This window comes from Nyctibius grandis, chromosome Z (assembly GCF_013368605.1).
Source record: "Nyctibius grandis isolate bNycGra1 chromosome Z, bNycGra1.pri, whole genome shotgun sequence".
Lineage (NCBI taxonomy): Eukaryota > Metazoa > Chordata > Aves > Nyctibiiformes > Nyctibiidae > Nyctibius > Nyctibius grandis.
This window is the reverse complement of record NC_090695.1, coordinates 12,729,194-12,753,981: the sequence shown is the minus strand read 5'-3', so window position 1 is coordinate 12,753,981 and position 24,788 is coordinate 12,729,194. Positions and strand designations below refer to the sequence as shown.

Here is a 24,788-nt window from a genome sequence, read left to right as displayed (position 1 = left end):
CAAAGCTGGTGACAGGGCTGGAAGGCATGTCCTATGAAAAGCGGCTGAGGAACTTGGGCTTGTCTAGTTTGGAGAAAAGGAGGCTGAGGGGTGACCTCATGGCTCTATACAGCTTCCTGAGGAGGGGAGGTGGAGAGGGAGGTGCTGATCTCTCTCCCTGGTATCCAGTGACAGGATGCGTGGGAATGGTTCACAGCTGCGTCAGGGGAGGTTTAGACTGGATATTAGGAAGCATTTCTTTACCAAGGGGGTGGTCAAACACTGGAACAGGCTTCCTAGAGAGTTGGTCGATGCCCCAGGCCTGTCAGTGTTTAAGAAGCATTTGGACAATGCCCTTTATAACATACTTTAACTTTTGGTCAGCTCTGAATTGGTCAGGCAGTTGGACTAGATGATCATTGTAGGTCTCTTCCAACTGAAATATTCTGTTTTAAATTATCCAAAAGAATCCTCTTCATCTGAAAAAAGAATAACTCATTGCATTACACTGCAGTGTAATTTATTTTAAAAGAAAATGTCAGAATTACTGGGAAAGCATATGATTTCTCTCTCTTCCAGATTACAGCGACCACACGTCTACCTGCCAGTTCACCTTTATGGCCAACTGGTGCACCATAAAACGGGCTGCCATTTATTGGAGTCTCAGGTGAGGATAATAACTATTTTTAACTTGAGAGATTTTAAACAGTACTGTAACCTTTTAAAATATGTTTTAAAAGAGATGGCATTTAAATAGTCATTGCAAAATAAGTTGATTATGAAAGTCTTAAGTTATGTGGGGCCAAAAACTTGTGAAGACAGTCATTGCCATCTAGGCTCATGTGAATTCCTTCCTGACACTGAAATATCAGAGAAATACCTTGCAACATTTTTCTTAAAATGGATAGCAAAATCTTAGAATGGAAAGCAACTCACCAATAAAAATAGTTTTTCAGTCTGTGTATGGGTGAATTGTATATTGACAATTAAAACTGTGCCTATCCTTTTATGCGTACAAAAATGTGGAGGTGAAGGAATAAAATCTTCTTTCTAATGTCCTGAAAAACTAAGAAGAGAAACCCTAAGCCAGTTCACAGTTACTTAAATGAATTCACTTTTAATGAGGGTTTGCGAGGTGATGTAATGAATTGAATATGATAGTTGAAAAGCTCAAGAGAAAGCTGATTATTGCAGTGTGTTTAGTCTGATTAATTTGTCATTTTATAAAGTCTGAATTAACTTGATGCAATCAGTAGTTACATTAAAATTTTCTACTTGCATTACCATTGCTGTTAATTTATGCTTGTTATTCCAGAACTACCACTGTTCATTTTAAGGTGCATACTTTAAATTAGTGCTTTACCTTTTATTAAAAATACAAGAGAACCTGTTTGAGGTCTCCTTCTCATTTTCAACTGAGGTTTTTTTTTCTTCTGTTTTTCTCCTTCAGAGTATTGTTACAGATCTAAGTTACACTGTTCGTTCCCCAATGCTGGATAAGTGGGAAGGAATTAAGCAGCTGAAAGCAGCCCTTTGGGCCTTGGTTAGTAATAGATTTACAAACTTTTTGCAGTTGTTTGAGTTCTATTATGACTCTTGATTCTGAAATAACTAAGCAAAATCCCATAAAATCATCAGTTAGGGTTTTTGTTATACAACGTGTGTGATTTTTCCAAGTCAGCGTTCTGTACCCTAACTAGACTTTCATTTGGAAATGGTTCACTGCACCTTTTTTGTTCTGAGCTTTTTAATAGTCACTTTGTCATTTTTTTCTTTTTTAATGAATAAAAAGAATAGATTGCCACATGTAGCAACAATACTAGTATGGAACCAGTAGTTACAAGTTGCTGTGGTCCGATTCTAATGTATTTACTAAGGTGGTCCAAAATTTAGTGTTTCTGGAAGAAAGTTGGCTGCCACTATTGAGTCATGTGAATATATATGGTCATGACACCCCAGGTACTTCGGACAGGTGAAAACCTGGTGTCTCTGTGCCTATCCAAGCTACACTTCTACATTTGCTTTGCCACTTCAACTGTTCGTCTGCTTCTTTCTTGTCTACCCCAAAGTTTATTTTGGAACATCTGTCCAAGGTGACTATTACTGGAAGATACTGTAGGTATGTAATAAAATGCCTGTGTAAGAGGAATCTAAAATGAGTAAACGAAGATCATACTGCTGGCTGTAGTAGAATTGGTAAAATAAGGAATACATAGTAGTTAACTGTGAGCAGTTTTAGGTATTATATGTAGTGTGCAGAGTCCTTTTTTGGATTTGCCCAACTAGGAAATGCCAAAAAGGGTGCTCAGATCTCTAATTGCTTTGAGAAGACATGGCTTGAAACTGTACTAGCAACAAAAAAAAAACATCAAAAGCTTTATACTAATAGTGCTGCAGATTACATGAAAATAAAAACTTACTTGACAAACTTTTGTTCCAGGGCAATATTGGATCATCAAATTGGGGTCTTAACTTGCTTCAAGAGGAGAATGTAATTCCTGATATAATGGCACTTGCCCAACATTGTGAGGTTCTCTCTGTTAGAGGGTATGTGTGTCTGATTTATACATAAAACTTATGGATGGTAGTTGCCACAGGTTTTCAAACAGCCTTACCTAATTTACATTAATGTAGTTTTGCACTTACTTGGAAATCAGTTATTAAAGGTCATTGATGACTGAGTATCAATCTCAATCCTATACAATCACAGAATTGTATAGGAAGTCTGAAAGAACATGCTATAAGCAGATGAAACCTGTGAAAAAAGATACATGCTACTTTTCTCCTTTTTTAAAAAACAACTAATATATTTGCTACTTATATCTCTGTTGGAATTAATTTATTATTCCATCATTTTTATTCAGTATATTTTTTTGAATCTTTAAAACCATAAATAGATGGTCTTTTGCCTAATAATTGCTACTGCATTAATGCTTGTCCTTTTACATTTTTTTTTAAAAAAGATACTGCTTTATTTAATCAGACTTTTGTAATAAGTACTTATTATTTTTGAATAGTGTATTGTTCTCTGATATTTTAGTGCATTCCTTAAGCTTCCATTGATTTATAAATAAAAATGAACAAAAAGCTACTTGGCAGTTCTGTGAAGTTTCTGCTGAATTGTTTTGAAACTGTTTCCTTTCAAAAGAGAAATAAGTTTAGTTAAATTAGATGCTATTATTGTTGCTCTTTTTTCTATATATACATTAAATACAGAACCTGTGTCTACGTGCTTGGTCTAATAGCCAAAACTAAACAAGGGTGTGACATTTTGAAGCATCACAACTGGGATGCAGTGAGACACAGTCGTAGACAGCCTTGGCCAGTGGTCCCTGATGACATGGAGCAGCTCTGCAATGAACTTTCTTCTATACCCAGCACTCTTAGCTTGAACTCCGAGTCCACCAGTTCTAGGCATAACAGTGAAAGCGAATCTGCTCCTTCAAGTAAGTAACAACAACAATGAAACAAACGAACAAAAAAAAAAAAACCCAAACCCACCAGAAAACAGCATTTTGGTGTTCTTACCAACCTTTTTGGCAGGATGAGGTTCAGGCAAATGGTGTAAAGGTGCTATTGCAAGAAAGAAGAGTTCAAGCAAGGGGACAGAGTTATATGCATTCAGAGAGACGCAGACAAGTGAGAGGGAAGAGAACAGTGTCTTAGGTTTACATTTGGTGTAGAAGTATGAAATTTTAACATTAGAGTAACTTACTAGTTTTTATGTCAAGTCATTCATTTACGTGGTTATCCTCAAGGGAATATTCTAGAATATAAATACATATATTCTGTGTGTGTATACACACATGGAGAGTATTGCTGTATCTAAATTCTTCTATATTTTGAGTATCTAATACATTTTAATTTTGCTACGGATATTTGGAATTTAAATCCAGAAATATACCATGTTTAGATATCAGTAGAGGAGTGCATCCATTGTAATCCTAGTAGCTGGATATTCGCACTGAAGAAAGATAGTGTGGCTTTTCTTTTGAAGCAATGAGACCTTCAGCTCAGGTACTTCTCAAGATACTTAATTTACACTCCTGAGTTCTGCAGAAAAAATGTTGAATTAAAATCGGAGTAAATTGCATAGTCTCCCACTTTGGCTCCTGGAGAATTGCTTACTTTTTCACAACATAGTTTATACGCTTTGAGGAAATGTCCATTTTCAGTGACAAAGTCTCATATAATTTCAGGTATGTTCATCATGGAGGATGACCGTTTTGGTAGTACTTCCACAAGTACATTCTTCCTAGATATTACTGAAGATGCTGAACAAATATTTTATGACAGACCTGGACCTTCAAAGGACAAAGACCGTAGTCCCTTTCCTTTTTTTTCTTCTAGTAGACTTGTGAAAAATCGCATTCTAAACTCTCTTACTCTACCTAATAAAAAACACAGAAGTAGCAGTGATCCAAAAGGAGGAAAGCTGACATCATCTGACAGTAAATCCGGCCTGAGACGAAATCGTACGGTAACAGAACCTTCCAGCAGCATAGACTTTCCTGCAGGGGAAGAATTCAACCCTGTTTTCAGAGTTCCTAAAATCCAGACTTTACGATTAGAAACTTCTTTTGTTGGAAGTAAGCACATGGAAGATACTGATAGTACCCCAAGTATTGGAGAAAATGATCTGAAGCTGCCAAAAGGTCTTGGAAATGAAATTCACCGGGAGAACACAAGCAGAGAAAGGCTAATAGGAGATGGTACTACACAAACACATTTCAAGAGTCGTAGCTTAAGTTTTAATACAGATACCACAACAAGTGGCATAAGCTCAATGAGCTCTAGCCCTTCAAGGGAGACTGTAGGTGCGGACACTACAAATGTAGATACTGACTGCGGAAGTTTGAGTACTGTGGTAAGCGCAAAAACAGTTAAACCAAGTCACTGTTCAACACCACAGTCTAACCACCTGCCTCTCTCAAAATCCAACTCTGTATCGCTGGTACTGCCAGGGTCTTCTCATACACTTCCCCGAAGAGCCCAGTCTCTTAAAGCTCCTTCTCTTGCAACGATAAAAAGTCTTGCTGACTATAACTTTAGCTACACAAGTTCTCGAGATGCCTTTGGCTACGCTACACTAAAACGCTTACAACAGCAGAGAATGCATCCTTCACTGTCTCACTCAGAAGCCCTAGCATCTCCAGCAAAGGACGTGCTGTTTACTGACACTATTACCATGAAGTCTGGTAGCCTGGATTCTCGACTAACCCCAAGCCGGTAAGAGATTATGATGTGCTCATTTCTTACTTCAAAGCTGTAAGAGCAGTTAAATAAGACAAATCTTTCTAATATTTTTTCCCAACTTCACCTAGAAGTGACAGTTGTTGCAGGATTATTCCTAACTTCACTGAAAGCAGTGTTGATACTAGAAAAATAATATAGTAGAATGATAATTCTCAACTTTGTAGGTGCTGTCAGAGAAGCCCCCCTTCCATAGCTGTGCTTAGCCCCTTTAATGCTGTTAGTGACAAAGGAAAAATATTTATTTTTATCCCATTTGCTTACTGTTTCACTTTTTTAATATTTAAAAGAAATTACACTGCTAACATTACTAAAGTTGCAATCACACAGAATTGCCCATGTAGTGAGAGCTGTATTTCAGAAGAGAATTTTCTCGATGTCACTTGGTGAGATTTTAGGACAGGGACTCCTGCCAATATGCTATATTTGTGTTCACTGTGGCATTGAGGCCAGTGATGAGATACTGGTACCACTGATCTGAATGTGAATTTGGCTTCTTAGCTGCAACAAAGCAAAAGATTTTATTCATAGCGTTTATTTTTAGATGTCAGTGTCACCTCTTTATTTTTGAGTAATATTAGATGTTCTGAAGACTAATTGGGTAGTTATATCTAGCTCATGACATTGACACTGTTCCCAGCAGCTACAGTCAGTGCTCAACAACTTTCTCTTAAAAGCTCTTGTACCAGATTTTCCCTTTCAAATCATCTTTTAGCTAGTGCGTTGGATTTTCACATTACTGTTGAAAGGGAAAGGACTGAGAAGAGAGACACTTTCTGTCTCTCTTCTTACCTAAACATCCCCTCTCAGATGAGAGAAAGGGGAAAAGCTGCCAGTACATGAGTCATCTGCTTACTGCACAGAACAGCAAATGCCCAGTCCCTGAACTGCACTCTGCATACCCAGTTGAGTGTATATAGTGCTTATTTATTACTATGCTTTTCTGTCCTGATCAAGAGCAACATTTATTTGTTGGTATTTTCACATGATTCTGCAAAGATGCCTTAAAAGGTAAGTTTTGTTCCCTTTGTTCAGTTAAGTTAGGACAAGACTGTACTGATTTAAGGATGATTCAGTAGTTAAGTTGCATGATCCTGGAAATCAGAAGTGCTGTTCCTTGCTCTGCCCCTGCTTCCTGTGCTAATGCAGGAACAAATCAGTGCAATTTCAGTGGCAGTACAGGTTCTGTTGTGGCTGTAATAGTGTCGTACCATTCCTTGCAGTCATGCCCTTGATATGCAAAGCAGTCTTGCTGCAGTGGACTTTCATCCTGAGATTCAGCATGCAATGTAATACATGATCTCTTTTATCAGGGATTAGGCTCAAGGATTTGAGCTGACCTGTTTAATATTGAACTGAAATGACTGGAGTGCTCGTATCTCTGAGAAGGTTAAAGAATTGCAGACATACATATTAGAAGAGTTTGTCAGATTGTGTTAGTTACTAATATAATTGATTAGAAAGACTGATGTAACTAGTACGTGTGTTTTTCTTATTGGTTACAGCTGAGTGTCTCACTGAATAATTGTGGTCCTTGTAATTTCAGAGTATGTTACTACTTCCAGCTAAATATTGTCCTTAACTGCTGTTTAAGTAATAAATTGGAAAGAAATATTCTGTCCTTTTTGTCTGCTAAGGCTATTTTTCTGTCAGTCTTCAGAAAAATTTATTTGATTCATGCTTCATTGACAAATTCATGTGTTTGTAGCAACTAGCAGATTTTTGTAATGTTTCTAGTTGTTCTTTTCATTCAAAAGGTTGAAAAGCTTATTTCTTTGCATAAATTATTTTGTGAGGCTGAATTTTCCACCTCTGTCTTTAAAGACCAACCAAAATGTTGATGTGCATGTTTCAAATCCTGATTGTGGCTCTCACCCCATCACCTGCAGAAATGCTTTCATGAAAATTTATCAGTGTTCATCACTACTAATGATATATCTGTCAGCTTTTCCAGGAAAAGCAGGGACAAATGTTTAGGATTAATATTTAGGTCTTTAATTTTATGTTGACAGTAATTCTAGAATGGTTTATTATGAAATAACTAATGCAATTGTTATCTTTTTGGGTTTTGAAGTATGGCTTGACTTTTATTGTGAGTTCACTGCTACTGTAATTAGCATTGGTCAGAATTAGTTAGTAAAAGTAGATTACTGATATCCTATAATTTGTGTTCTGCACATTCCCATCACATAGCAATGTCTTGAGCCTTACATGGTCAAACCTTGATAACTTAACTTAATTTTATCTCAGTATAAATCTGTTGACGTATTAAGGATAAGAAGACATTTTAATTGGCCATCTAAAACAAAAAACAATAGAAAATTATTTCTAAGGCAGAAGGTCAAGAAATCAAATGTTTGCTGTACTTTACCTCCCAATGTATAATAACTTGCAGTAATATAATAAAAATTTACAGTTCATGAGGTGTGTATCTTTTTACTAGGAAGCTTTAATCCACTTCACATAGAGCATCAACATAGATTGATTAGCAGAAAACATTTATAGATTTTTATCTTCGGTGAGAGATAAAATGACAGATGGCCAAATGTGAAATTTCCATCATCAGGACTCTGATCAGCACGGAGGAGTTGTTCTCCAGCCTTCTCTCTCCTGTGTCATTTTTCCCAACCTATTTCTTTCTTTGGTCCTCAGGCTGCGTGTCACAGTCAGCTCTGCTTACTGCACAGGTTCAAGTTTGTTCTTTTGTGTTCACATTGAGCAAATTCTTCCTCCATGCTTGGGTGACCTAATGGGTGGCTCCTTTAGAGTACAGGGAAAAAAGTTCCTTCCTCGCATCACTGGTACCTTAGCAGCTCAAGCTTTGTGTTCGCAGGGATGTGCCTGCTCAGCTCAGGGTTTGTAACTATCCAGGGAAGGTACATTCAGTGTTTAGGTACGTTTCAAAATGAGGCAGTTAGCAGTTTAAAAGCCTGAATCTTTACTGACCATGTAAATGGTCTGGGCTGAAAATCTTCGAAGCCTGGTGAGTTGGACAGGATTTGTAGTTTTGCAGGGTTGGCAGCTCCTCAAGCAGAAGTTGCATCCTGTGATCTTTCAAGTCCCTGTCCCAGGACTTCCAAAGAAAAAAATTTTACCTGAGGAGCTGCCAAACCATGCAATACAACATGAGACAGAAAAAAGCAATGAGCCTATAGCTGTAATTTGACAGAGTAACAAGCTCCGAGTTCTGCAATGGACAGATGAGGATAATCTTTGTATCAGCAGTCCTTACCTTTAATGTGCTGGAATGAGAGATTTACCAAGTTCGTGATTTATTATTTCCATGTTACAGGTTCATGAAAGCTTTAAGTTATGCTTCGTTAGATAAAGAAGATTTATTAAGTCCTATTAACCAAAACACACTTCAGCGTTCCTCTTCTGTTCGCTCTATGGTTTCTAATGCTACGTATGGTAGCTCTGATGATTACATTGGCCTTGCTCTCCCAGTGGATATCAATGAAATATTTCAGGTATGTATGTGATAACTTAATGGGTTCATTTGCATTTTCATACTGAAAGTTAATCAACTGTTGCATTTGCATCAGAATAGATTAGATCTAGAGAAGTGAGGGAAAACTGATGTGATTCTTTCAAGGAATGCATTTTGGAGAACAAGAGTTTCTTTTCTAACCCTGTTTACAGAAAGTCACTAGTCTGTTTTGTATTATTAGACTGATAATGACACAGGCTAGGTTAGAAGAGTGTTAAATAGCGTAAATACACTGACATAACATTTTTAGTTGACAGCTAGCTTTTATACTAAAATTAGCATAGTCTGTGGATATTTGTTATACCTCTTTAGCTGACTAATTGGTATGTTCATTGGTCAACCATAAATGATGTGCATAATTGCACAGTTAACTTCCTGCTACCGGGATCTTGATTAAATATTATTTTATATGCTATCATCATAGCATTATATTGTCTTTACTTAACCTCACAGAGATATATACGTATATTCAAGTTAAACCAGATTATTTTAAGTCTCTTATCAATTGCCTTCCTCTTTCTACTTCGTTAAAACACATTTGCATCTAACAAACTGATGCATCACAGGACTTAATACTCTGTTACTTAATTATCAAAACCAGCAACTATGTCAAAGGTAAATCAATGGCTTCCTTATCTTTAGTTTACTTATTCGTTGCCTTTCAAACCTGAATTACTTTTTTACTGATCTCAAAAAATTACTAAAGCTAGACCAAGGGCAAGATTTTCCATCATACCCATTTCTGTTCCCCCTTTATGAAATGACTACTTTTTCTTTCTCCTTCACAGTTTTTGTGGCATGTTTATGTTGCCTCATTTCTTCTCTCTCAACTCTTTTTGTGGAGTTGAGACACGTCTCAACTCTACAGCTTCTTACAGGCAACATTTTAAATGTCCTGTCTGTTTTTGCACTGCTCTCCCAAGATTCCAGTGGTGTAGAGTGATCATGGACAGATCATTAATAGCCATTTCTGGGTCACTGGTTTCCTTACAGCCTGTCACCACTACGTTTTAACATTTACTGACTGTTCATAAATAAATGTTCATTCACAAATGTATGTTTTTCTCGTTAGCTTTTCTTTAGTACTCAGGAGTCCATTCTTAATTTCATCCTCTACTTAAGATCTTTTTCCTGAAGTAAAAAATGGACATTTTATTTCCTCATAAAATCTATTTTTCCTTTGTATATGATTATCACCTGTCTAATTTTAATTTTCACTTAAATATTCCAGGTAAAGGAAACTCCATATTTCCAGAAGAAAACCACACCTCCATTTGATGACCGTGGAGCTAGGGTCTTTGCACCTGATGCAGGAGGTACTGTTTTTGTTCCTCTCCTGTAGCTCTGTTGCTTATTTGTACATTGAATGGGGTGTGGTGTTAGTTTATTTGTTGATTTTTCTTTACAGAAAAGGTTATTTTTAGCTGTTAAGTTTTGAGAGCTGTGTTCTGGGTTCAGGGTAGCAGGCCATTAATTCTCTGTTTTATTTAGTTTGAGATAATGTGGTGTTGCTTCAAAGCAACCTAAGCTTGGTCCCGCTCCAAAGGAGGAAAGTCTACGTATCTTTGGTTATAATATGAACTAATGCTAATCGAACACTGGTAGCAATACTGCATTAAAGGAAGTAAGAAAATTTAAGCTAAGATAAAATTTGTATGTCACATACATATTGAGCTGTTACATTTTGACATCCCTTTGATTACACGTGAATTTGTAGGAACGGATAAATGTGTTAAGTATTTCAGAAAGTAAACTTTGTCTTTCTGTGATGTTTCTGTGGCAGCTGATCAGTGGAGGTGATGGGACATGGTACAAGAGAATTGCAAGTGCTCTGTAATGCCTGGATTGTTCTGGAATGCACTTCCTTTTTACTCCAGAGTAGTCAGAAATCCGTAGGGCGTCAATATGTGTCTTTTCAGTAAGACGACTGAAAAAGAAGCGTTGAAACTGGTCCTAAAGTAGTACAGGATAGCTGTTGTCTTGCCTCCTAGTTAACTGGAACTTTATCACAGGCCTTACTGATTTTTCTATTTTTTTTTCTTGTGTTGTTGATGTAATACATAAAGCTGACTTTCATGAAAGTGTGTTTCTGTAGTTTGCTACTTCTCAGTGTAAAGTAACTCTTGTTCAAAATGGTATTTGTTGGTATTTTCCACCTAGGGAAGAGCATGTCACTGAAGTGTCTTTGGCTTGTTTCTGCATTGTTCAGTCTAGTTTATTCCTGTTACAGGCACTAAGTCACAGGTTTTTTAATTGTGTTTCTGTGTTCACTGGTGCATGTATCATTTAAACATCTGGTATATTGTTGTACCAATCTTGTTTGTTACTATGAAAATTCGTAACGTATTAGTGTTCATGGGTATTACTGTTACTAATGTTGATATGATGTCAGGATTTGCCACGTATGTTCTTACAGTATGTGTGTTTAGAGGTTGAATTCTGTCCTTTGCAATGTTTTGTTATATATGATAAGCCAGGACTAAAACATGATGCCTATTACCCAAATGCTAATAATTTTGTGAGATTAACCACTCAAAAAAAAGTTTCTAGATCTTCACACACACACACACACCCCCAGCCTTAAAAGGCTTAAAAGGAGAAATTTAGTTGAAATAATGTTGGTTGCTTGGATTAATTTTTCTCTGATGTCTAACTGCTTATCTACAGGTCTTCCATCAGGTACAAGTGATGTTGTAAAAAGCCCTTTTCAGATGCTCCGACAGCAGATCAGTCTCACAGAAATAATGAATACCAGCCGTTCAGATGCCTCTCAGTTTTTAGAAAATACAGAGGATACGGGGCTACAGGAGCACACAGATGAGAACTGCCTTTACTGTGTATGCATTCAAATACTGGGTTATCAGCCTAACAACAAAGTGAACTCTTCATATAATCGTACAGGTTAGTGTTCCTTGTGGGGCAGTGTGATAAAACTGAATGAAAATATTGAATTTTGTTCATCTTTAAAATTGATTAATCTGTAAGGCTTTTTTTCTTACTGACTGTTGACCTTTAAATTCATTCTCTGTTATAAGCTCACTATGCAACTAGTGGTATTTTTATGGTCATTTCAAACTTTTCAGTTTCTAGTAGTGTTAATATGACTAGGTGCCTGGTTTTTTTTTTAAAATATTTCTAAGAGCTTATCAAAATATAAAATCTGAAACCTTATTTAGCACTTAAAATCCATGTCATGAAAACTGATGCTTGCTGTCAAACTAATGAAAAGTCTGACTTCAAAGCAAGTCTGTACCATAAAACGAAGGAAATCTGAGGAGTCTGTTGAAGTTGAGCTGTAATTTCTGGGATTTAGTAATCTGTCTTCATATTTTGAGATTCAGATCAGATTCAGAATTATTTTTTCCTGACGTCCTCTGCAGAACTTGCAGTTACATGCCTTTTTGCAGTGTTTGTTATAAAAACATAATCCAGTAATGGATGCCTAGTAGGAATCCTCACCGTTTTACATCAGTGTTACACATTCAGGTAGTAACACATAAAGAGTACTGTTGGCAAGGGAGATGATGTGCAAAATGTGAGGAATGGCTCAGAGAGCTGAGTTTGAGCTTGAGTTCAGTATCGAGAAGGGATGGCAAATAAAATCCCAATTGTAGCCTTCAAATAGCATAAGGGGGTTGCAGGTGTGGCAGAGCCAGGCTCTCGTGAGAGGCCCACAGCCAAAGGACAGGAGGCCACGAACATGTGCTATAAGAATAGAAATTCTGGTTGAACATGAGGGGGAAACTCTGCACAGTGTAACCTGATGTCATTTTGAGGTGAGCCCTTCTATAAGCAAGGGGTTGAACTACGTGATCTCCAGAAGTCCATTCAGACCTATGTTTTCCTGTGGTCTGTTAACTATGCCACAACTAAAAGCTTGAGTTTTATATTCATCTCTCTAAATCCAAAATGCCGAAGGCTGTGGATAGTGAAACCTTCCACAAGAACCTTACTTGGCATGTCTTTCTGTTGCTGAAGTCAGAGCCCTTTCTGCAACACCTGTCATAATTGTGTGAGCCAAAAAAATTACATGTATGCAAGAGCATCTTTATTATGTTACGTAAAATAGAGCACGGATATATCACAGAATCACAGAATCAGAGAATCAACCAGGTTGGAAGAGACCTCAGGGATCATCAAGTCCAACCATTATCCCTGACACCACCCTGTCAACTAGACCATGGCACTAAGTGCCATGTCCAGTCTTTTCTTAAACACATCCAGAAATGGTGACTCCACCACCTCCCTGGACAGCCCATCCCAATGTCTAATAACCCTTTCTGAAAAGAAATTCTTCTTAATGTCCAACCTGAACCTCCCCTGGCGAAGCTTGAGGCTGTGTCCTCTTGTCCTATCGCTAGTTGCCTGGGAGAAGAGGCCGACTCCCACTTCACTACAACCTCCCTTCAGGTAGTTGTAGACTGCAGTAAGGTCACCTCTGAGCCTCCTCTTCTCCAGGCTAAACAACCCCAGCTTCCTCAGCCATTCCTCATAGGTCAGACCCTCCAGACCCTTCACCAGCTTGGTCGCCCTCCTCTGGACTCGCTCCAACACCTCAACATCTTTCTTGAAGTGCGGGGCCCAGAACTGGACACAGGATTCAAGGTGCGGCCTCACCAGTGCCGAGTACAGAGGGACGATCACTTCCCTAGACCGGCTGGCTACACTCTTCCTAATAGAGGCCAGGATGCCATTGGCCTTCTTGGCCACCTGGGCACACTGATGGCTCGTGTTTAGCCGGCTGTTGATCAGCACCCCCAGGTCTCTTTCCGCCAGGCCGCTTTCTAACCACTCTTCCCCCAGCCTGTAGCGCTGCATGGGGTTGTTGTGGCCGAAGTGTAAGACCCAGCACTTGTTCTTGTTGAACCTCATGCCGTTGGTCTCGGCCCATCTATCTAACCTGTCCAGATCCCTCTGTAGGGCCTTCCTACCCTCCAGCAGATCGACACTCCCACCCAGCTTGGTGTCATCTGCAAATTTGCTGAGGGTGCACTCAATCCCTAAATATCAATAAGAGCTGTATGTGTGATTACAGTTTTTAGGCTTCTGTCAGCATCTAAAAGAGTTTTGTTTTCACTTGAGTATTTTAAGATTCAAGAAAAGTTATTTTTAGACATTTGGAGTATGATTTGTTCAAAATCCAGCATCTAGTTTCCAGCTGGTTTATATGCTTAGTGCATACAGTAGTGCATCACTGTCTTGCATGCCTACCATTGTTGAAAAATAAGAAAAGCACTTGAAGTGAGGAAAAGTGTGAATAACAAAGATGCAACATCTTGTTTATCACAGATTTTTCAGACATTCCGTATACTGACTGGTGTGGGCAGACCATACACAATCACTTAGATGTGCATTCCTCCAAATTTTCTGGAATTTCGGGCTGTAGTGATGCAGTATCCCATGGTTCAGCTAGCAGCACCAAGAGTACAGAGCTTGTACTAGGTAAGTTTGAAAGCCGTATGATTATTACAGACTGTAACTCTGAAACTGATTTTTTTAGGTATTGTGGAAAAAAAAAACATTTCATTTATACATACTCCAACAAAGTAATGCTCATTATTTAAAAACAAAACAAAAACCAACAAAAGAACAAGAATAAAAACAACCATCAAAAAAGACCCTTTTGGATGATTTAATTGTTATCCAGGAAGGTAGTTGCATTGTCCATGGTTGTGGCAGATGGGAGAACATACTTTTAAACTCTTCTCCTTTTGCTATACAGCATTTCTGCAGGTTATTGTATAGCTCTGTATTAACATTACAAGCAAGTTGATTGCCTTGTTTTCCACACTGGTGTTAGTTTAAAAAAAAGTATATATTTTTTAAAAATTACTGAATTTCTGTAAAGAGAAAGAGATTTCTATTTTAGGCTTGTGTTTTACATTTTGAATTAAGGTAATTAGGAAGTAGCTGGTTTCTAACTTCTTCAGCATCTGATAGAGTAGGTAATCACTTGCCTAGTTTGCAGCATGATTTAGTGGTAGAGACAGCACTGTAATTAAATCTTACAGGTTTTTCCATTTATGAAATGGTATTTTACCTTTTTATATTTCTGTGTTAAAATTCCTGAAAATAGTTTTAATTTCAATGGAAATATTTCTTGGTAGTTCAGAATACATACATAAACACGTGTGCGTGTGTGTGTGAGTTTGTGGAATGCTAAAACATGTGGCATAAGATTAGCACAATCAAAGGCTATTCTGTTTAAAGTCCATACTGTTTAATTTGTTTTTCCAGGAGTAAAATCAATCCCAGATGATACACCAGTGTGCAGAATACTTCTGCGGAAAGAAGTCTTACGTTTAGTCATCAATTTGAGTAGTTCAGTAGGAACTAAAGGCCATGAAACTGGACTCCTGACGTAAGTTCAATACATTTCAGATGTTTTAGCAACATTTTGTTGTATGTATTCTCTAAGATACCTGGGATAGTGATTAACCTTATTTCTGACTTCTCAAGAAATTGTCAGGCAGATATGATTGAATGTAATGTAAAAGCTAGGTAAAGAATTTTCCTTTTAATATTTCTGCTCTGTCTTTAATTTCTTGCTCTTCCCTAGTCTTCTTAAAATCAGTAATTCAACTATAGTGATATTTCATGGCATACCCAGTATATGATGCATCTTTAAAAAATAAATGATAATACTTTTTTGCTATTCGTGCCAAACAAAAATAAGTCAGGTAAGCAGAATAACAAACTGAAAGTAACTTCTTGATAAACACAAATCTGCTTTGAGCAAGAGTACGACTACTGGAATTGCTTTACAGAAAAAAATCATGTTAAAATACAGGAATATAAATCCAGGGACCAAATGTTATAATAAAACCTGTAGGTTTCTGGGCTAGTGACATTGGAAACCGACATAAAACTGCTAAAAGAAAATGCAGAAGTGCTCATTTTAGTTTTAAAAATGGTTACAGGTAGTTAAGTTAGTTTTTCCGTATTTTTATTACTGCTGTGCATATGGTTGCCAATTCTTTGATATACTATTTCTACATGTATTATTTTAAGACAAGGTGATCTCAGCAATTCTGTACAACTTTCAAATTATATATTCTGTTTCATCTCATTAATATAGAGTTCTTCGAGTTTGGTACAGAACAATGCTGTCTGTCCTGATTTTCTTGCTTCATCAGATCTAAAGCTTATAATGCCTATTACTGAAGAGTTCTACTTTGTTAATGATGACAATCAAAATCTAATTGAACAGTTTTTTAAAATATGATGGAAATCTGTTCAAGATGTAAAAAATTTCTGTGTTTCAGAATTAAGGAGAAGTATCCCCAAGCCTTTGATGACATATGCCTTTACTCTGAGGTGTCCTACTTGTTAGCACATTGTACATTTCGACTTCCATCTCGAAGGTTCATTCAAGAGCTATTTCAAGATGTACAGTTCTTACAAGTAAGTGGAGGGTTCAGATGCATTGAATGCACCAAAATGTGCCAGCTGGGTGCAAGTTTCATGTTTTGAATAAAAGATGCTTTCAGATGTGTCTTAAAGGAAACCATTTTATGATGTCTCATAAAATCTCTGCTACTTCATCTGTCTTTTTCTTTTAGATGCATGAAGAAGCAGAGGCTATTTTAGCAACACCAACAAAACAGCCAGTAATCGATACAACAGCTGAGTCCTGACCTCTGTCTCGTGCAGTGCATTGCATATAGACTTTCTGAAATCCTCAGAAAACCTCTGACTGACTGGATAAAAAGCTTGGAGCATCATCTTCTAGACTGTTCCAGAAGCTACTGGTACCTGAAGACTGAGCTGAAAACTTTATTCCTCAACCAATTACTGCCCCAGTCTTTTGAGCCCTTTGGGGAGTTATTAAACATTACCATAGTTTTAATAATAGTAATTACCAGTATATGCAAGAGCCGAGCACTGAACACCTCCACGAGTTTTCATTTCATTTTCTACCATAAATTAAAATATAGGACAACACGCAGAGACATCTTTTTTTGATTGACTTCCGATTCTGTTCCAGAGAAGCAGAATGCTGCCTTGCTTTTTACCCCCTGGATACCAGGAATCGGAGAGATGAGGGTGCATTCCATTGCCAGCAATGGGGAGCCGTGCTAAAATCGTGGACACCAGGGGATTAATGTTAGCCCTTCTCTGTTGTTTTTTGTACTGTTTATAACACTACTTGGGGGTTTGTAAGTTCAGACAGAAAGAAAAGCCTCTGTGAATCTGAGGTTTCCTTTAAGTTATTTTAATATTGCTATAGTTGTAAGTGATTTTATTAGCAGTCTCTCCAATTTCATTACATTTACATACATATATCTTATCTGAACCAGTTAAGGATTTTCACTACAGTTTGATTTAAAAAATAACAAATCATTTAAACTTAAAATGCTCAAATCAGATTATTTTCCCTGAATAATATGCATGTGTTTGCAGTTTCTACACTCATGCTCCTACAGTATGAATGTTGGTCTTGCTCTTAACTAAAATCCTTTAAAAAGCATGATTTGTATCAGATAAATGAATATTGTATAAACTAAACTTGAAGACATTTAATCATTGCTGCTTTTGTGAGAAGATACAATCTGAGTGTTTTCAAAGTTCCATGGGAACAGCCTTTTATAAAAACAAAGGTTTATATGAATTCTCAGTGGATGAGTGATCAAGCATCAGATAGTACTAATAATTGTAGTGAAAAGCCTTAAGTACCAAATTTTGGAGCAGCAGTACTTGTAATTTTATATTGGTATTTAAGACTTATTGCAAAAGTTACATGACACAGTGACTGTTAATGACTGAGATAGTTGCCTCTATCATGTTACTAGTGAGGTTTCTAAATTAATGAGTGCAAGCTTAAAAAAACCAAAAAAACAAAAAAACAAAAAACAAACAAACAAAAAAAACCCAGTAAGAATCCCCATCACTTTTATTATGGATCTAAAGATTCAGAAGCCTTTATACAAAGGTAATATAAATATATGCAAATGTGTATATACAGTAGCATGGCCACCTTTGTTAGAATGCCTGTAATAGAAGGGATTACCCTTTGATTTTGATATAGGTGAATAATTCAGCTGGACTGTACTAAGTAGAACGTATTTTTATCCATTCACATTTACCATTTTTTATAATTGTCAAATTAATACTTAAGTGAAGATAAGTGGAATTTATCCTGATGCTCATAACCCTGTTCTTACTAGCTATGCTACTGGAGATTTCGGTAAGTAGTCCTGTGAACAGTAAAACATGATTCCTAGTGAAATGTAGAATTTTTTGCTTTTATTGGAAACTTCATCTTGCCACATAAGCACTGCTTTGCAGCTATCACTTCACTGATTCTTTTGTGCACTGCATACCATCAGGTTCTGGTAAAGCAGATTGTAAGTTGCTGCTCATAGTCAAATTTAGTTCCTAAGATTGTCTTTTCATGAGTTCTCACTGAAAGAAGGAGCAAAAAGAAACCAATTCAACTCTTCTGTGGTCAGTGACACAAATAATATATCTATGTGTCAAGGCATGTTTGAAATGCTCTGAAAACATACCACGCCAATAACCATTGGACTTCTCTGGTCATAAGAAATAAATGCTTCTGTAAAACCAAAATGTCAATCACAGTAGACCAAATAGTGGTATAAACTCCAAAGGAAATAATGTAGTTTTCCCAAAAATGAGGCTAGCATATCTTACACAGTAGTTTCAAACACTACCTCAGCTAGGCTAGAGTATGAGAGATTTGGTTTAATAACCAGATGGCGTTCCATCAAACAACTCCATGTTATTTTTCTGCAGTTAAAGCAAAATAAACAAGTTTTATCACTTGTATTTAAAAAAACACCTTCGTTGATTTGTACCAGTTTAACCCATAGCACTTAATGTAGAAAGCACCGTAGGAAGGCCTCTGATATATAAAGTTAAGCAAAAGTGATGTCAGTATACTTTTGAAAGAGCCTCCATCCTGAAATGCTTATGTGTTCTGAAGTTCTCGCTTATATGGGGATCCATGGCAACAGAAACTTGACGTACAAATTATGGCTGCCAATTCAGTTATAAAACGTGATTTTTTTTTCTGAGTGTATGAGTGTCGGTAGATTTCAACAAGTATGCATCAAGGATGTAAAGTCTGTACTGTATATAACATACAACATTTCTAGAATTAATTTACATATTTACATTAAGCTCACATTAATGTTTCATTTTAATTGGCAAATGAAGGGATACTGTTATTGAAGGAATTTTATATTGGCCTAGTTATAAACTGTGAATTTTTAATTCTATAGATTTCTTTTTTAAAATATCCCTTTCAAAGTTCTTAGTTTGGGGTTTTATTTGCTTCATGCTAAAACTTCAAAAGAAAACAGTAGTAAATAAAAACTGTGCTTAAATTAATCCTAATAAAGAATTCTTCCACTTCTCCTAGAAAGCTTTGCAAGGGAAGCTGACAGACCACCTGCTTTCTATTTTTCCAATCCAAATGAGTAGTGATACTGTTGAATAAATGGTAAAGCGTGCAGCGTTCACTTATACTGTATACAGAGACAGTTTGGTTGCTGTGGCAAAGAACACTCCTGAATGATTCAACATGCTAACACAGAATACTCGGCTCAGAGGCGAAAGCCTTTGTGGGAAGGAGAGGCTGGCTGTGAAACCAATCGCATTTAGTCTGCTACACTAGCTGGCTAATTTTCTGTCTCCTCTTGGAGTCAGTGGAAAGGAATAGATAGCCCTTTCTGAAGGGCAGAGAGGTAACTAAAGGGCTCCCAGCTGCTTCCCCAAGGGCTTATTTCTGTCCACTGAGTGGGGAGGAGGACAAAGCTGGGTGCTGTGAGTGTCCCTTGAAGGGAGAGACCTTTTCAGCTGTCTGAAATTAGATGCTGAATGCTCCCAGCTGTCACAGACATCACTTGGAGGTGGAGATGGTCAGGCTTCGAGGTGCCTAAGTTGTGTGTTGGGCCCTTGGCATGTTTTGCTTGAAACAGTCACTTTTCCTCATCTGACAGTTCTTATTTGACCTGACCTGTACCCTAAACGTGCTCTCATTGGGTTTTGTTGGTTTTTCCCCAAGACACAATGAAGTGCTAAAGTATCCGGTCATTTAGGGCGCAGTGGCTTGGCACACTGCGGTAAACTGCCCTGGTAAAACATTTTAAAAGGCAGCAGTGAGAATCCCACACGTCTTTTTGTCATTATATTTTGAAACACGTGTAGTGGTCTTGAACAGAAGAGTTGCAATTTGCAGTGAGAGACTGAAAAAATCTATAGCACCTTTACTAGGTGCCGGAAGAGAAAGGTAGCTATTGGAGAAATAGGTAATAATGAAAGCCCAGTGAGAAATGAAAGAGTTGTTGCTGCTGCTTAGTCTGTGTCCTGGTCTTGGTATTTGGCTTTTTGGACTGCAGGAAGCTGGTGTTAACCTTGTTAGTGAACAGGAGCTCAAGCCGAGCAATCACAGTGGAAGAATTCTTGCAAGGCTTCAGAGTATCTCCAAGGTTTCTGCTCACTTCCTGGCTGGGCTGCACAGAAGTCCTCTTACTCGGAGTTTCACTGGAGCCAGTTGAAAGCAGGGCCTGTAACTTTTTTTCAAGTTACAATTCTATTATCATGTGCTTATTAAAGGCATAGTAGGTGAGAGTAAAATCTGAGGACTGTACAAGACCTTGGGGAATATGCTAGAAACCATGTTTGTATTTTGCTAGAAGCCCCCATTCTGCTTGTTTTTTGTTTAACTCCTGATTCTGTTTCCGTGGATAGTTTTGTTTTCAACAGATTTGTATGTTCAGAAAAGAATGGGGATATTCTTTGGACTATTTTTGTAACATAGATGGACAGCAATGCCACAGCATGCAGAAATTGCACATTTTGCTTGAGTTGCTTTGTAAAATACACTATTTTATTTGATAAATGTAATTTATGCCAAAAAGTGTAATAACATGACATTTTGCCACTGAATAGGGCGTTACAGCACAAGATGCAATGCCTTAGCGGGGGGAAAAGGCAGACATGTTATAGGTTTAATTGAAAAATTGTTCCAGTACTGGGCTGTCAGCATCCCTAAAACTGTATTACATGAGATTATCTAAATTAATCATTCTGAGGAGGGAAGGGGATCAAGGAAAATCTCAAAGACTTATTCTCCCTGTCCAGTGTGGTCTTTTTTATTTAGTAATAAGCTGCTACATACTGGGAGGTTCTAGTGTTTGTAGGTCACTGAACAGACATTGAAATCTGATTTATATTGTATACCTGTAACATAGAAAGAAAAAGTATTTCTATATTTTCCATAAGAATATTGCATTGAGCTGTGTATAATTTAAAGAGGCTTGTCCCAAAACGGTATTGCCCACCTTGATTTTTTTTTTTGTGGTTTGTTTTTTTGGGGGTTTTTGTTTTTGTTGTTTTTTGTATAGCGTGTACAGTTCATGTCAATGGGCATTAAAAGCCTCCTGAAGCGTAATCTTATCAAAGGGATGCATTGTTAATAAAAAGTACTTAAACTTCTTATAGTTGTTCTGGTCTCATATGTACCTCTCAGCACTAGAAATGGGTTGGAATTTTATTTATATTTGTAAGTTACTGATTAACTAGAACAACCTGAATACTTCCAAATAAACATTTGTCAAAAATGTATTTTACATTAATGCTTTGTAAGATGTCTTATAAAAATAGAAGGGGACTCTTTAATAGTTTGTACACAATTTTTATTTTAAAAATTTAGCATACTGATACTGAGAATTAATAATTTTCCATTATGTGATGGTTTAAGTATTAGCATTTCAGCAACAGCTGTGAAAGTTGAATCATAAACAAAAAAAAATGACAGAAGTTTACAGGTTTGAACTCATTCAACCATGCAAGATAGATGTCTTAAATATAAAAATTACATGCACTCCTCCCCACCCATGCAAAAATACTTTTCTAATCTGTATTTCTCGTTCCAGTGCCTGGGCTGTACCCTTTGACTGGCAGGAAAGCATTATCCTCCTTAGAATCTTCTTTGTGTGCTTTTAAGCACAGGTGGTTTCATGAAACACCACCCATCAGGGCCAGCGAGCAGAAAGGTTTATAGATAGAGAGGACCTGACTTCTCATCACCTTGCCAAGCAATCTGGTACCTGGTAAGGTGTTTCCTTGCTTCCAGATAATGAAATTTTGTCAGTGGAGGATCTCCCTGGGAAAGACAAAGGGAGCTGAGGTGGGACCTCTCAGCAGGCCAAGGTGTCTCACCTCACCATCAGGAAGGCACAACTGGCTACATCGCCCCCACCCACCCACTACACCCCCCTCCGCTCGCTCCCTGACCTGAGAGACCGCAGCCACGTCCCTGTAACAGCAGCTTTTTCAAAAGCAGGAATTTGCGCTTTGTTACAGCCTCCTGGTGTGAGGAACTGCAGCATGTTGATATTTAAAATGTTCCATGGAGTAGTATGACTTCTTTGCCTGACTTCTGTATCAGAAGCCTTAGATGTGTAACTCTTGATTTAGGACATCTTTCAAACCTTTTTAAATAAAAAGGCCTTTTCTTGAGATGTACAGCTAGGAAGTTTTATTTTGGTAGTGGCTAAACAGCTCCATTCTGTTTATTGGCCTTTTTTCCAGCAATGAAGCTTTTAAACTACAGAAGTACGATGTGATGAACCACTTTGGAGAAGGAAATGTTCTAAGTTGTAAAGATACTGTGGTATCAAACTTTCAAATTCACTGTAACTCAAAGGAGAGTAATGTAAAGAGAGGAAACGTTTTGCTGGGTTGTCTCCATGGAACAGCCCTTCCCTATTCTCTGTCAAACTGCAGTTCAGCTAAATGTGACCAGCCACGTTTCCTTACTCTGCTTTCTGAAGGCTGAAAGGGAGGACCATACTGCTTTTTTTTCTTTTTTTTTTTTTTAACTTCTCAAGTAAATCTGTAAGTCCATTGACTGGACACCTCTAACCACAGTTAGCCACCTGTGTGTTAGTACCTTTGTTTATACCTCACCTTTGCCTACCTGAAGACGTCTCCCTCTGTCTGCAGTTAGTGCTTGTCTCAGCCAAAAGCCTCCATAAGGTCTTGTTTGTTTTCTTGTTGCAACACACTCACGGACATTACAACAATATCTACAAGCAACAGTAGAAAACCTAGATGTGGTTCAGTGTCAAAACTTGTTTCTCTCTGCAGCTGCTTAGTTTTTAGGAAGTGTGATTAGTCAATCAGAGGGGAAACAAGTAACTGCATTTTAACAAACTACCTGAAGAACAAATTGTAAAACACACTTCATTTTTTCGCTTTTGAGAATTGCTTATTCTGTGCTATTAAAACATGAACTCTTTTATTTCTGAAAGACTCCAGACAGCATCATAATTAGGCAAAACCAAAGGGTTCCTTGTGCACTAAGGAGGTTAATCTGATGAGACTTTCAGATACAGTTCCAACTATGCTGCTTTGTTACAAATGTACGATTTTTTAAAATCAAAATGGAAGATCAAATTCACCGCTGCCTACTGTAGGGATTCTGAGCATTATAATAAAAATATTTTTTTTAATACATGCAATAGTAGTGTTGTAAGATCTAGCTGATATGTAGCCTGAATATGATGTTCTTCACAAATGGCATTCATACACCTATGTATCTGACTACCCTGTCTGCTTACCTGGCTCTTTGGGGCTTGTGGAGAGACAGTGCCATGGTAACACCTCTGCAAAGAGCTGTCCCGCTGGAAAAACAGTTCTTTCCACTTAAGTCCCAACATTTCCTTATTTAGTTAAGAGGATTTTGGTTAGGATTTTAAAGGGTCATTCTTCCAGGCAGAGAAGGCAGAAGTGGGAGCAGCAGCCCACGAACAGTTGCCTGTACTATAAAATTCTGGTTTCTGTGCTCTTTCACCCACCACATGTGGTGAAGTAAAGACAGGTGAAGTAAAAGCAGAACAATCAGTGGATTTTGGTGCACAGGTCAGTGCTCCTAGAGAAGCAAAGTTTGTTCTAATCTTTCAGTAATGCACCACCCTGAATGCAGGTAACCCTTCCATGTTGATTCCTTACGTTGTTTGAGAGAGAGAAAATACAACCCACCTCCCCCAACGTTACTGGGCTGAGACAGACTCCAAAGCCAGGTAATGCTGCATGCACAGCTGCACAATACACACTGGCTACGGGTGGCCACAGCACATAGTAAGCGCACACAGAATCCTGCAAGTGAAATACACTCCTTGAGCACAGCAACCTACCTGCATGTTTAACTTGCCCCTCTACTTTCTGAATAAATTTTTAATCCCTTTACAGTAGTTCTTTGCATGAGGCTATGAGAAACTGCTGTGATCTAACCTTCTACATAATACAGACCACAAAACAGCCTGTAAATCTCATATAATGCCCATAACTTGTGTTGAAACTACAGCACACATCATTCCTGTGCAAAAGTCAGTATTTTCAAACTAGACCTTAAGCAAGAGCTTTGCAGCATTAACAGAAGTAGGGCAGTTAGGTTTGTGAAAGCCTTCATCAAAAGAAGTTGTGGTTTTAGAAATTCTTATTTGTATTGTGTAACTAAACACTGGATGGACTCAATGAAAAAGAGTACATCAAAGCCTCCTCCCCAGGCAGTGCACAGCTGTTTGTGAAATGTATCTCAGACTAGCCTTCCTGCCAGCTGTTTCCCTGCGTGTTGAGGCAGCATCTTCATTAAAAATATCAACATAGTAGTGTGGCTGGTACAGCACTACTGATAGTTCTGGCTTGCTTGTTTCTAGTGTCTCTGGTATTTGATAGGGATCAGATTCAACTGCAAGATGAGAAGAATAAGCAAAATTTTCAAACCAAGTATGAGTCTGAGGTGTAGGTGTGGGTGTAAAGTCTCTCTCTTCCTTTTCATTAGGGTAAATCCAGGAAGAGCTGTGACCATCAATCTTCTCTTCTGTTGGCATTGAAGACAGCTGGCTCCATGGATGTATATTCTGGGCTTCAGCGTTACTGTCCACTGCTAGCATGTCAGGAATGCAGTCGCTTATTTTCAATACTTCCTCAGAACCAATCTACAAGATATCATTAAAAAAAATACTCAATGAAAGAAGCCCAGAGTAAAGGAAAGGGAGGGATTACTTCAAGCACTTCTAATATTGTCTTATAA

General features: G+C 37.7%; 2 protein-coding genes across 4 annotated transcripts in view; one reads left to right on the top strand and one right to left on the bottom strand.

The window, feature by feature from the left end:
* The window catches only part of RICTOR (RPTOR independent companion of MTOR complex 2), a 90,736-nt gene extending 69,552 nt beyond the window's left edge, over positions 1-21,184 (top strand). For all 3 annotated transcript variants that reach the window (XM_068422645.1, XM_068422646.1, XM_068422647.1), the window contains 12 exons: positions 559-646; positions 1,430-1,522; positions 2,420-2,526; positions 3,196-3,425; positions 4,179-5,208; positions 8,525-8,702; positions 9,954-10,038; positions 11,390-11,623; positions 14,012-14,164; positions 14,960-15,083; positions 15,988-16,126; positions 16,285-21,184. In XM_068422645.1, the coding sequence (XP_068278746.1) occupies positions 559-646; positions 1,430-1,522; positions 2,420-2,526; positions 3,196-3,425; positions 4,179-5,208; positions 8,525-8,702; positions 9,954-10,038; positions 11,390-11,623; positions 14,012-14,164; positions 14,960-15,083; positions 15,988-16,126; positions 16,285-16,359 (2,536 nt within the window). In that variant the 3' untranslated portion in view covers positions 16,360-21,184. The remainder of the gene's footprint in view (positions 1-558; positions 647-1,429; positions 1,523-2,419; positions 2,527-3,195; positions 3,426-4,178; positions 5,209-8,524; positions 8,703-9,953; positions 10,039-11,389; positions 11,624-14,011; positions 14,165-14,959; positions 15,084-15,987; positions 16,127-16,284) is intronic.
* Positions 21,185-24,142: 2,958 nt separating this feature from the next.
* LOC137676654 (oncostatin-M-specific receptor subunit beta-like) overlaps positions 24,143-24,788 on the bottom strand; it is a 34,095-nt gene continuing 33,449 nt past the window's right edge. Inside the window, exon 18 of the mRNA XM_068423622.1 lies at positions 24,143-24,693. Coding sequence (XP_068279723.1) covers positions 24,244-24,693 — 450 coding nt within the window. The 3' untranslated portion in view covers positions 24,143-24,243. The remainder of the gene's footprint in view (positions 24,694-24,788) is intronic.